Genomic DNA, 12,876 nt, shown 5'->3' on the forward strand with positions numbered 1-12,876 from the left:
TGTGTATCTGATAGTATTATTTAAGGCGCTGTTCAGCCGTGCGATATCCGTGTCATTCTTTAGACAGTAACTACACACGTGGGAGGAGGTCTTGTTGTGGCTTTTTACACGACAGTTATTGAATTTGGTTTAGTTACTGCCTCTTCGCTTTTTGAAAATCTTTTTTATGGTTGATATAATGTAGCCCTTTTCCTCTACGATACCTAAGTCGCAAGATAACTTTTTTTGAAGTTAGATGGTTTAAAAAGATGTTTTGTAAGGCGGCCCTAACTCGCCCACAATTGATTATTTTAGTCGCTCTGGAGGATTCAGAAGGTTTTGGAGAAAATCAGGAAGACCGCGATTTCAAGGAAGGAAACTCATAATCTAAATATGCAAATATTCGTATTTCTGCGACTGAAAATCCCACAATTTTGAGATTCCTTGACATTATCAAGAAAATGCAGAAGTAAGTGGATGTTATTGGTATAGGTTTGCGAGGCGGGATAAAATGATTTAAGAATTGCATGTTAGAAACTTGAATAATTTGTATGATGCACGATCCTCGCAGTAGATAGCGCTATTTAAGCAATAGCGAAAATCAGACCTGAAAAAAATCAGGCCTGTACGGGATTCGAAGCACTGACCTGTGCGATACAAGTGCAGCTCTCTACCAATCGAGCTAAGAAGCCAACTGGGAGCAGGCCGTTAAGTTGATTCGTAATAAACCCGTGAAAGTGATAAATCAGATACAATGAAATATATGAAGTTCATGTATTTTTTGGACTGCGGTATTAGAGACGTATGATGCACGATCCTCGCAGTAGATAGCGCTATTTAAGCAATAACGAAAATCAGACCTGAAAGAAAAAATAAGGCCTGTACGGGATTCGAACCACTGACCTCTGCGATACTAGTGCAGCGCTCTACCAATCGAGCTAACAAGCCAACTGAGAGCAGGCCGTTAAGTTGATTCGTAATAAACCCGTGAAAGTGATAAATCAGATACAATGAAAAAAGAAAAAAATATATATATATGAACTTCATATATTTCATTGTATCTGATTTATCACTTTCACGGGTTTATTACGAATCAACTTAACGGCCTGCTCCCAGTTGGCTTCTTAGCTCGATTGGTAGAGCGCTGCACTAGTATCGCAGAGGTCAGTGGTTCGAATCCCGTACAGGCCTGATTTTTTTCAGGTCTGATTTTCGCTATTGCTTAAATAGCGCTATCTACTGCGAGGATCGTGCATCATACGTATCTAATACCGCAGTTCAAAAAATATATGAACTTCATATATTTCATTGTATCTGGTTGAATAATTTGGTCGTTATGCATGATTCTGTTTTTAAGAATGCGATTCTTTCCTCTGCTCTCTGTCGTATTTTCTAGAAAATAAAACGTATTTGCTAACATCTGCTAAACAACACAGGTAGGAAAGAACTTGATGGAATTAAACGTTTTTTAAATAATATTTACCGTTTGCAAGCATAGAAGCAAAGTCTGCAACTACTATCATCGCAGTGTCCAAAGTTTCACAAACCTCGTCCAAAATTTTTCTCTGTTCAAAACTCGTTTCATGCATGTTTCCGCGGTGAGTATGGAAAAGCACTGAACATACTGTTTACTATCTTTGCTTTTATACAGCACACGCGCGGGCAAGGCATTCAATGACGTGTACTAACGTAATTCAACCGGTATCAGTTTAACCGGAACTACAACGAGGGGAACCCCTCCATATGTTATAACTATTTGTAAGAAATCGTCTAAAAGGATGTGAGATAAGACTTTCCTATCTCGATTTTAAATCTAAAATCACTTTGACTCGTGAAGAAATCCACGTTTTGTCACAGCGGGCTTTTGCTTGGTTTAGAAGCGCTTTTATGGTGGTGTTTGTGTAAGTAAACCGCACGAAAACGGAAATTTGATTCCTGCCCTACATAAATTTAGTTGATTTCTTTTCATCGTAAACATAAGTGTTTTTGTAAGGTACGGAACTGCTCGTTTTAATGATGTTTTCCTTTATACAGTAAACGAACTGAAACGTTTCTAGTGAAATTAAAGATCTGGTGAATGACCGTAACCACCAAAGCTTACAGAAATACTTGAAGGATATCAATAACTATTTAATCAGGTTCTAGAACCAAATGCTTTTAACGTAGGAAATGAAAAAAGGCCTTCAACTGTTTTACGACAGACACCACACCTATTGAAAAGTTGGGGTGTGAAGATTAAACAAGGAAAAAAGTTTTGTTTAGTCGGAAAAACAAGAATTAATCTTCGTCAGCGAGGACGCCCAGCAAGAGAGAAATACGAAAGGTTTTGTGTTCTAAATCAGCAAATGCATACCTGATTCATTTAAAAATGTGACAAATATTTCATTGATAGAGTTAAACATTTCTTACTGTGGACGACCGTTTCATCAACATGCTACTGAAGGACAACTTCAAACGTTATATTGCTTAATGTATTTTCATCAATACCCAAAATCGGTGGCCAGTATGTGCTGTGACACTGGACGTGAGTACAATTTCCTGGAAAGTGAAGTGAGTCAGGTCTACAGATCTCACGTTCAGGCAACTGGACAACGGTATTTTCTAGTTGTACTTTTGGGTTTCAAACCATGAGTACTCATTTTATTGTCGTTATAAAGGATCAAGAAGAAGAATAAGCGAAAGCAAAAGATCCAAAGATCCTGTGCCCTTGAAAGTTTTCCCTCCTTCACCAACTACCTGTTTGAACTTGATACTCTCGTAAGAGTTTAGTGTAATCTTATTTGTTTCATTGAAATTTAGCTACTTATGTGTACTCCTTTCTTAAATACTATCTGAGAAGTTTTTCTTTCTTCTCGCCCAAGTTGAACCGACGTTATACATTGTCACTTTTGATCTGATTAAAACCTCTAGTTACCATTAAATCATCGCTTCGCGAAATTTATGACGTCAACTTATTAATGAAGGAACACTTTCGTGGGTCAAAATTTCTCCAACGTTATGCACTCAAAAATCCTTATCTCGAACGTCTTAGGAAAAAAAAACTGACACATGAACGACATCTTAATGAAAAGGCGGATCAAGATAGAACTCTTTACTCATCGTTCGCTTTACTCTCTTTTCCTGTAAAACGTTTCATGTGTACCGTTTATCCGGACACTTCAGGTTTAGATACTGGAATATACTTGGGGTTTAAACGCTTAATGTTTTCGTTATTCCGTCAAAGTGTAGTAACGAACGGAGTGAAATAACGCGAAAAAACCTCACTATGAAGGCTATGTAGATACGCGCGGAGCCGTTAGGTCGGTTGTGCACTCCTTTAGATCCAAAACTGGGTAAAAATGTAGTCGTTTGGATCTGATAAAAGGATAGGGTTTAGCGCACCATCTGAGACCAAAAATCTAGAATTGAGAATGTTTTTCAACTTTCACATCGTTTTCACAGGGTTGGGAAATAAGCAGTTTTGATTAAAATAAGATAAAGTTTTTTTTGAGAAGCATGATTATTCCTCCCGGTTTTCCTTAGAGGTCGCTAGATACAAAGATATTCTTCTATTGCGTTTATTAGTCCGTCTCTTTAGCTCGCTTGACAACTCACACTCCCACCGTCAAACTTCCTGCCTGACATGAAATTTCCTTTTAATGACTTGTGTAAGACTACCTTTCAAATACAATTTGACGTTTTTCCAAGTGGTTTGAGTAACATGACCTTACACGTTTGTACGTTGCTTTCATGATAAGTAAGAGAAGGAAGGTTCACGTAATTTTTTTCCAGAACACCGGCTCCCTAAATTTGTTTTTTTTTTCCTTTAACATAGTGCTGATTGAAATGTACTACTTCACGAAGGAAACAGAGGCTCTGGTTCTTACAATACACCTGTTATTTCCAGTGTGTAAGGTTTCTGCCATGTACAACTGTTTTGAGTGCCGGATTGTAACAGATGGTATCAGTTGCAAAGCGATAAGTACTAAGTAGTCTTGAAACCTCTGCCAACACAAGCAAACCATAAGTGAGAGATTTTAGTTTAAGTGTTATATTTTTTTTACACTGTCGACTAAGCAGACTAGTCGGGTGACACCAAGACCTCAGTACGTGCCACAAGGAAGAATCGTGCTCTCTGAGTTACATACTTCCAGGAAACTTTTAGTGCATCATCAGCACTTACGACAGGAACAGACATGTTTACACGTGCTGAAATACGGAACAACTAAGAAACTTTTCACACTTCACATTTTTTTTGAAAGAGGAACAGTTTCACAGCTATTCGCCAGCTTACAGCGCGTTACAATCGAAGTCCAAATCTTGTTGTTTGGTTAAATGCTATCAATAAACGTCTTTCTTGTTAAAGTAATCTTCAACCCTTCAGAAACCTTTACTTTTACATGGCTAAACAGGAGGTGGCCTTTGTATTCAGACTGGAAAGTTAGAACAAATTGATAAAGCATTTTATTGTTCATTGTCTAATACGAATTGGAAGGCAAGGAAAGCTACGGAAAATGAATTTTGTTTGTTACCCTCTCCATAAATACGACTGAAATTTGATTTACCATTTTGAACTTGGAAAATCATGAAGGTTTACTACTTTTCTATGGGTTCACTGTCCATCGGCAATACTATAGTGAAAACTGCCTTCGTCTCTGTCACAACCCTTTGGTTTTTTTTCAAAAATGCTTTCAGTTAGGAGGTATTGATCACCTTATTTCAAAAACACGCCCACAATTCTTAAAGTTAGAAGCGTTCCATTTCAAATCAGAAAGCGTTCCCCTGAAATCAAACTGCTGTCTGCAACCCGGGAGATTAACAATTTTCGCGGTATGGTGGCGAAAGGGTTTACTAGTTAATCTCGTCCGACTTGCACCTGAATCGGCAGCTTTGGCCCAGATAAAGCTAGCCGAGGTTACAGATATCTAATTTGTAGAGAAATTGGCTTTATTGCAAGTCGTAAGATTAAAAGGACTCCTGCTCAGCTACAAAAATTGGTAAACACGTCCTTAGCTCAGTGCCGAAACTAAGGTTAATTAGCGGGTATCAAGTAGCGCTATTTTGGGTTATTCAATCATATTTTGTAAATAACACCTTAAAATGAGATAGAAGGGATTTGAACATCTGAACTTATTACTGACGGGACGAAATCCATGCTATGTAAAAATCACCTTTGAGCAAAGGTGGCTGAAGTCAGGAAGTTCGTAATTAAGAGATACTTCAACGTACGTGATTAGAAACTTAAAAGACGAAATGGCAACATGGGAGAGGGCGACCTTGTCGTCTTTCAACAAAGAAGTTTGCTAAAAAAGAACTTAAATAATCCATTAGAACGTCACTAATCAGAGAAAATCTGTAAACTGTTGACAGCTCCGAATTAAAGGAATTCAGCACTCCGGATCACCGTGTCACGCACGTTTGAAGATTCCAAAAGAACCAAACTCAATTCAAACTCAATTCAAACTCAATTCAAACTCAATTCAAAAGAACCAAACTCAATTCTCTTCATTACTTATCAAAGTTGTAATAATGTAGTTAGTCAAAGGTTATTTAGACATTTGCGAAATAAAAATACCTCATCACGAGTTCGATGTTGATATAACCTTGACTCTACACATGTGTTACAGGAACTCTTTTATATACCTAGAAGTTTCCAAAATTGACACACAAAAAAAGACACTGGCAAAATAAAGATCCAATGAAAAGTTAAAACGCAACTGCTTGTACACTGCATTTTTCGTATTGTTTCCCAGCCTTCAAATTTTGCTCTGGATCTTTCAATTATTGTGCAAAATTTTAGTGTTAAAAGCTACTCTATTTTTTTCACCGGGGCATATCATTCATCAATTTGTGAACAACAAAGTTCATCAGTTCTAACTACCTTGATTTTTATCTGTCTCACACAAAGTGAGTAACTCGGGGAGGGAACTTAATACAGATCATAATTGCATCTTTTATCTTTCAATACTGTTTCAATACTGTCTTCTTTCGTTATCTACTTCGAATTTTATCTTCATTCCTCTCAGACCGATTTCCTTATTCTCATTTCCAAAAACGGCGCTAATAGTTGGAGGCAGTAATTTTTATGTAGAGGAATGCCTGCTTGCAAAAATCCAATACCGAAATCGAACCTTGACTTCAACAACTTCTGGCTCCGAGAAGTAAATATGTCATGATACGTAGCCGGCCGACTACCTTGGTAAATCGTTTGTGAAAAGGGTGCCTGGAGGATGGTAAAGCCGGAGTGGGCCGTTGCCCGTTGAAGTTCATGGGGGACAGGATTGAAAAACAGCTTGAAATAGTAGGATAGATTAATGAACAACTCAAAGCTGTGTGCTATGTTCATTTAAGTGCTTTGGGGCGTGCTTTATGTCCTTGTTTTGAATCAAGACAGTTAATCACGCCCTTAATGGCAATGCTATAGATTCGGCTTTGTGTCTTATTCAAAATCACAAGAACAGTTTCACTAAAAAGTTGTAGAGACACGGAAACGTCAAAAACAGTTCAGTGTGTAACGTAAGAAATGGAATTAAAACAAACATGAAACCTCAGAGAAGCTTAATGACAAAAGAGTATGTTAACAAAAGAAAGTATGCTAAGACTATGCGTTGTTTCTGTTATGACAAGCGATTATCCTTCTAAATGCCGCAATTACGGCTTTCTCGAAACAACGGAAAACGAACATATTACACAGACAATGGCCGAAAATAAAGTCGTGTAAGAAGTGGGTGACAAACGACCTTTTGCCTGAGATCCCTTTGAAACACTTATCAAATATAATTAATGAAGTAACACATTTGTCCTGTTTCTGAAAAATCACGCGTGTGCGTTCCAGTAGTCCTTATGTAAATAAAGCACTGGCTTTGTCTCTTACTTCGATAAAATTTTAGAAGCCCACAAGTAATTAACTACCTGCATTCCCATGAAAGCACCCCAGAATAAGTGGCTTCAGGAACTGGCATTTACGTCTTGTCATTTCCCACGCGTGAATCTCAGCAATAAGTTTGAATTAGTTTCTATACATCACAACTATCTCAGAGTGCAGGACAGAATAATGGATGGGGTCTGTTGACATTGAAATTTCACGAAGGTCTAAGGTCATATCGTCTGTCAGTGAGTGGGGATTCCTAATGTTTCAGCGGCACGCGATCTGGAACATATGAAGGACAATCTGATTGGCCACTAAGCCAGCCTACAGAACTACCCATAAGATAATGCCAAATGCCATAGTTACGGTTAATCCTTGATGGTAGTAAACAGTGAAAAATCTAGATTTTGTATTTGGCAAGCCAACTAATTGTTTATCGCGAAATGAGGGAAAATCGTTTTATCGATCGACAGGGGAGCAAACCTGTTATCGGTCAAGCCTGTGTTTCCTCTGATAAAAGAAAGTAATTAGAGTAGTAAGACAGGTTTAAAACAAGGTCAAACCATTTTTGGAAGGGAAGGACATCCAATGCAGTGATCCTTACATTTTGAGAAGGCGGAAAAACAAACAGACAACAAGACGTGGGTCGAGGTTTTTTTCCTACTCTTGGTACACGTAATGTTAAAAGGAAAACATGATCGTCAAAAGCTAAACTTTTGAGAGACGTATGGCATTTGTTTTGCGTACGTCTGACCACTGATCAAATGAACCTTAAAATAGGGGTAGGGCAATGTTTACTTTATAGAATAAAACAGCCAAATGTAAACATGCCTTCGACAACGAAAGAGAAATTGGTTACACTCAGACTGGAGAATGTAGCGACAAACAGTCACGACGAAAGAAGAACCCTCAAAAATCACTAGACAAATGAAAGGCAGTGCTCATTTGACTAGAATGGGTAGATGCGGATTGTGATCGTCATGGATATGTCATGCGAAGATCTTTGTGTCATTTCTCCAAAACGCACTCACATGAAGTAGAAACTGATAGGATTCAGATAAATCTCAATAGCGTCCACTACCAAACCACAGAGCCGGGAGTTAATTGCGAGAGTTAAGAAGTAGAGTGTTGCCATGAGTAGTCAATATCAAATGGGTGAAGCGCCTTTTGCACTTGTTTTGTTCGGCATGGTCACCGTTGCTTTTAATCCAAGGTGACAAAAACTGACTGCTACCTGTACATTTGCCTACTCCTTTCAGAGCTCCATCAAGGCTGCGTGACGAATTAAGAAACATGCATATGATGAAGTACACCACAAAAATGTAATTACTAGCTGGCTGTAGTTTAGGTGTCCTATCTTGGTTGAGGTCAGTCTTTTTGTGTCACTGACGCAACAAAGCAAACAAACAGTTGAAGGCACATCTGGTACAGGAATAGAGTCCTTTTTCTCCAGGAGAGCTGAGAGATGATAAATCGGCATGGATGATTTTACACCGTCACTTAACCAAGTTCTAAGCATATTTGCTAACCCGTGATTTCCATGGTGTCGTTCACCATTTAAAATGGAGTTAGTGATGCAGAAACAGAACTGAATCAAATAACTGCACGTCTCATTATAACCAAAAGAAATCAATTAAGTATAAAAATAGAAACCAAATGGCCTTTCGCATTTTCCGTGTTTTTCCACCCACGTGGATTGCCAATGCATTTCAGTGGTGGTTTTTTTTTTTTTTTTTTTGACAGGCGAAGTTGCCTTAGGATTTCCTTTGCCGGAACTCACGCACATGAGGCAAGGATTTTAAGCCAGCTGAATGAAGTACCAATCAGTTGAACGCTACTGTAGCGTCTAAAGTATTTAAACAATGCTTGAAACTTTTAAAGAGTTCTTGAAGCACACAAATCAATGAGCAGTTATCACCTTTTTATCTGGCAGTCATAACTCCTCGTCTCCTCACAAGCTTTGATAATGTATTAACTTAAAGGCGGGCAGGATTTTAGGATTGATGTTGGGATTTAAACGGAAAAACCAATCTCATGGTACATTTGTACAGTCAGAAACAAAATCAGAGAAAACTCCGGTGTTAATTAGAAAGTCAGTTCTATAATACAAAAAGGTGAATGCTGCGTTGCTCAACGCTTTTTAAACCGAGGGATAACTAGTCTGTTTGATCAATGATTGTATGGTCACCTACCTAATAAACGTCTAGCTAATACAGATCTTGAAATATCATTTCACATAGAATTGTGCTGGAATGACAATTTCTGGCAAACATCAAAACGCCTTTGGAAGTTATATTAATGTAGGAAGTCGTCGTGGTTAATGAACGAGATAACTTCAAGAATTCAGTGAGTCTAACATTTCTTGCCTTTTAAGGATACCGTTGTATTCGTGAATGATACATTATTTACATTATTTAATCTTTTCACGGTACATAAAACAACCGCAAATCTTTTGATTAAAGTTGACAATTTGTCATTCTCACGCTTTCTAACCAACGCTTAGCCTTTAGGGTACAGAAACTAAATTTCGAGGGAGATAAAAAAATGTCGGGAATTCATCCAACTCCAATTCAGTCCGCCTGATAAATAACGATACACGCAAGCTGAAAATCCAGCAATCCGACATAAGTGATTGGATTAATTCTACTTCTAAATTAAAGGTCTTTGAAGAGATGTTAAAGGTAGGAACTTTGCCCACTAATTTAGAGTTATTCCATATTGTATGTGTTATTAAATTCCTTTTGGTTACATCAGACAGACATACTACCAGTCTATGGCTTCCGCAAATGGATCCATCAACATCAACAGTTTTACAAGCCGCTCTCCATAAAGGGAGAGTATATTTTTTCCTGTTGTATGGGATCATAACTCACATCGATACAAAATCATATGGTACCAATATGCACACAAGGTTTTTAAGTGCAATTTGTGAGAACAAACTGTGTTGAGCAATCGATTTGAAACAGGGCTGAGAGGACTGAAGAGGGCTAATAAAAAATGAATGATTCCGTAGTGCTGTGTATGTTAACAGTAAAGGAGCAATACGTTGAGTGAAATATGCAGGCTTACCTGCGCGCCGTGTAGATTCGTCTTCTGTTTCGCTTGCTTGCTTCTGAATGGCCTGCAAAGAAAACATACGGCGTTGAGCAGAGGTCGGTCACACTTACAAGCCGGCATCTCGTACGCATGAGTGGACAAGTGGAATTCCTGCCTACTTGAACCGGGCACGATTGTGATCAAACTTGGCGCCATATTTCTAATGCGTTCTAAGATCGGTGCTCAAGGTTTGATTTAATTTATTTTGCGTACTGAAAGTATTCTGCCACCCTGAGAAAAATCTCTCTGAATTTAAATCGTTAATACCAGAAATTAATAACCCATATTTTAAGTAAGCATTTCCTTAAAAAGCTGCTTAACACGAGGAGTCATTCATATCTTGCTCATGCTCTGCTTATCAACTGGCATTTGCTGCCTTCCTTTTGAGAAGAAACATGTCAATGAGTTTAAGTCTCCACGGGATTTTTTGTCAAAAATCTGGCTGTAGAGAAGGGTCAAAGAAACTTGTACAAAATCAAGAATCACTTTTTCCTCTATCAGGTGGTGTCTTTCGTGTATTGCTTATTTCGTAGAGAAACAATTCAAAATCGATTTGATAAGCGGTTGTTAAGTGTTAGCTTCCATAACCTATCAGTTTTATTTCTGTTCATCTTCATCATCTGTCCAAACTTGTCGGAAACGGAACCTTCACCCGCCTTGCTTTATCAGTCTTCTATCGATGCCAGACGGGTTAAAAACGAGCAGGAATATTGTTTATTGGCAATTTTCTTAAAACCTCTTTTACTTGAAGAAACGTCAGAAATTACCGTGGTGAAAGCTACTAACAACTTCTAATCAGTGACTGAACATGATTACTTAATAGAACGGTTACTAATGATCAGCTGTAATGATTAAAGTTTTCCAAAATTTGTTGCCTTGACCATGAAATATAGAAATATAGAAATTTGGATCCGAAAGCTGTAATATTTTCAGTTCAAATTTGTGCCTACGTTCTGTAGGTCCAAATCAACTAGTGTTTACACAATCATGTCCTGAATTATAATTCATAAACGAAAGAAATTGCTGCAATCTGACGTTCATTTCATCTCCTCGGCCAGTAACAACAGGGTGAGACATATGCGACTCTTGAAGTCTTCATGAGGACACACCAGAATCACTCGCAGTGTTACAAGTACACTTATTAGAATACCGCTAGGAAAATTAAAGCCCTGATATTCCTCACAAAGTTAAAGGTACTATTCGATCTACTTTTTCACTTTTGCAGAATAACAAACCGATTTTGATGCCCATCTCTTTTTCTCGGATGATCTGTGTGTGTTTTTTTCTCGCAATAAGCCTATTAGAGAAATGGCGCAAAGTGGGTTGTCTTGACAACGAACCACCAGATTCTCAGCAAAGAAAGGACAACGAATGCATACCACAAGGATGTTGAGTACGATTTTCTTAAGTTGTGGGAATGGAGCTTTTTTTTTTTTTACTGCACCTCATTGTCGTTTTCGTCCGCACTTCCCGGGAACGTGAAAGCACCTTGTGACGAAGAACTAGTCCCCTCACTGTCATCCTCGGCGGGGGAGTTTGTCTCGGGGCTTGAAGTTGAAAGAATGTCCTCGAGAGATGAGGTCTCCATACGCTAAACAAGGAAAGTTCAGGATTTAGTTGAAAGCGATGTATCAAGGCTTGGAGCAATAGCAAGACAGCCCTGATTTTAAAGATACACACTATGGTGTCAACAACCCAAAGATGGTACTACACATGTTCAGACAAGGATCATAAAGAGTCAACAAAAGACAGAAAAGGCATTTGGTCATAGGTACTGAGATTTTGGCGTTAGTTTTATCGCAATGCGAGAAAAAACTTTCCATTTATTCGAACGTCCTGCGTAGGTGCTTCATGAGTGACTTTTCCTTTCCCGTTGTAGAAAATGCTTCATAGGCGTAGCTCTGAAAATTTGATGAAGCGCAATATGGAACTCAGTTGAATCCTCTTTAAAGCGTTGGCGCCAGTCCCTTTTCAGTTTTAGACCATAAGTTAACGCTTTTTAAACCCCGTTAATTATTGTTAAAGAAGTATTTACAACTGGGCCGGCGCCACTCGTAAGATTTTCGGATGATAATTGTGCTATATATCTCATATTCTAAACAATAAACAGAATCAGCATACAAATTTAGTCAAATATGAACATTATATTGAAGGTGCGAGTAGGACTAATTTGTGTTTAAATTCAGACGGATTGGAGTCTCTTACTGCCTATCGCGGCCTCTTTTCCCTCTTTGCAGAGCAAAAATTCGTCAGGACAGATGTCTGCAAACAGTCTGTCAGTCAGATTAAGCTTAATGCAATGAATTCAGGAAATATAATTGCGTCTAAATTTACACTCAACTTTACTGAGAACTGAAGGCTTTTTGTTACTGTTAAAATTCATTGTGTCACGTAACTTTAAATTCCTTAAAAATAAATGGACAACCTTTTTGAAATTGAATAAGTGAAGGCGAATAAGGAGAAGGATGCATGAAAAACGTCTATATTGTGGTAGCATGCCAAATTGATAGCAGTATTGTATTTCAGTTTTGTTTTTCAGTTCACACGAAAAGAAGCCTTGGATTGGAACACTTAGAAAATGTGGTTACTAAATTATGCCGGAAGATCTCTGAGAAAATTCTTCTGTAAAACTATTCAGCCAAAAACATTATCTATCTCACTACGAGCACTGCAACTTCAAAACCAGAAGTAGAGGAAAGGTTTTCCACTTTGGTTTTCATGTTAGTCGCGCTTCAGCACTTTCGTTTACTTCCACAGAACACAGCGGGTTAAATATTACATGTGTAAAAATCAAGGAATGATTAGTTGAATCAGTGTGTACGCGGTTATTTTCGAGTATAGTGGCAGAGTAGGAAACGGAATTTCTCGGCTTTCAGGTGAAGGTTGAACTTGCAACAATCCTAGGAAAGACCGCCAAAGGTAATATAAACACTATAAAATATATGGCTATTGTC

At 38.2% G+C, this 12,876-nt stretch overlaps 1 protein-coding gene across 10 annotated transcripts in view; it reads right to left on the minus strand.

The window, feature by feature from the left end:
- LOC111328122 (stAR-related lipid transfer protein 13) overlaps positions 1-12,876 on the minus strand; it is a 37,961-nt gene that overhangs the window by 12,350 nt on the left and 12,735 nt on the right. For 4 of the 10 annotated variants that reach the window (XM_022932496.2, XM_022932499.2, XM_022932497.2 and 1 more), the window contains 2 exons: positions 11,367-11,513; positions 9,896-9,947 (listed from right to left, as the gene is read on the minus strand). In XM_022932496.2, coding sequence (XP_022788231.2) covers positions 9,896-9,947; positions 11,367-11,513 — 199 coding nt within the window. Of the gene's footprint in view, positions 1-1,462; positions 1,613-6,870; positions 7,026-9,895; positions 9,948-11,366; positions 11,514-12,876 lie in introns of those variants that run through there. The other 6 variants (XM_022932498.2, XM_022932502.2, XM_022932500.2 and 3 more) reach the window with 3 other exon arrangements.

The sequence above is a fragment of the Stylophora pistillata genome, chromosome 9 (assembly GCF_964205215.1).
Source record: "Stylophora pistillata chromosome 9, jaStyPist1.2, whole genome shotgun sequence".
NCBI lineage: Eukaryota > Metazoa > Cnidaria > Anthozoa > Scleractinia > Pocilloporidae > Stylophora > Stylophora pistillata.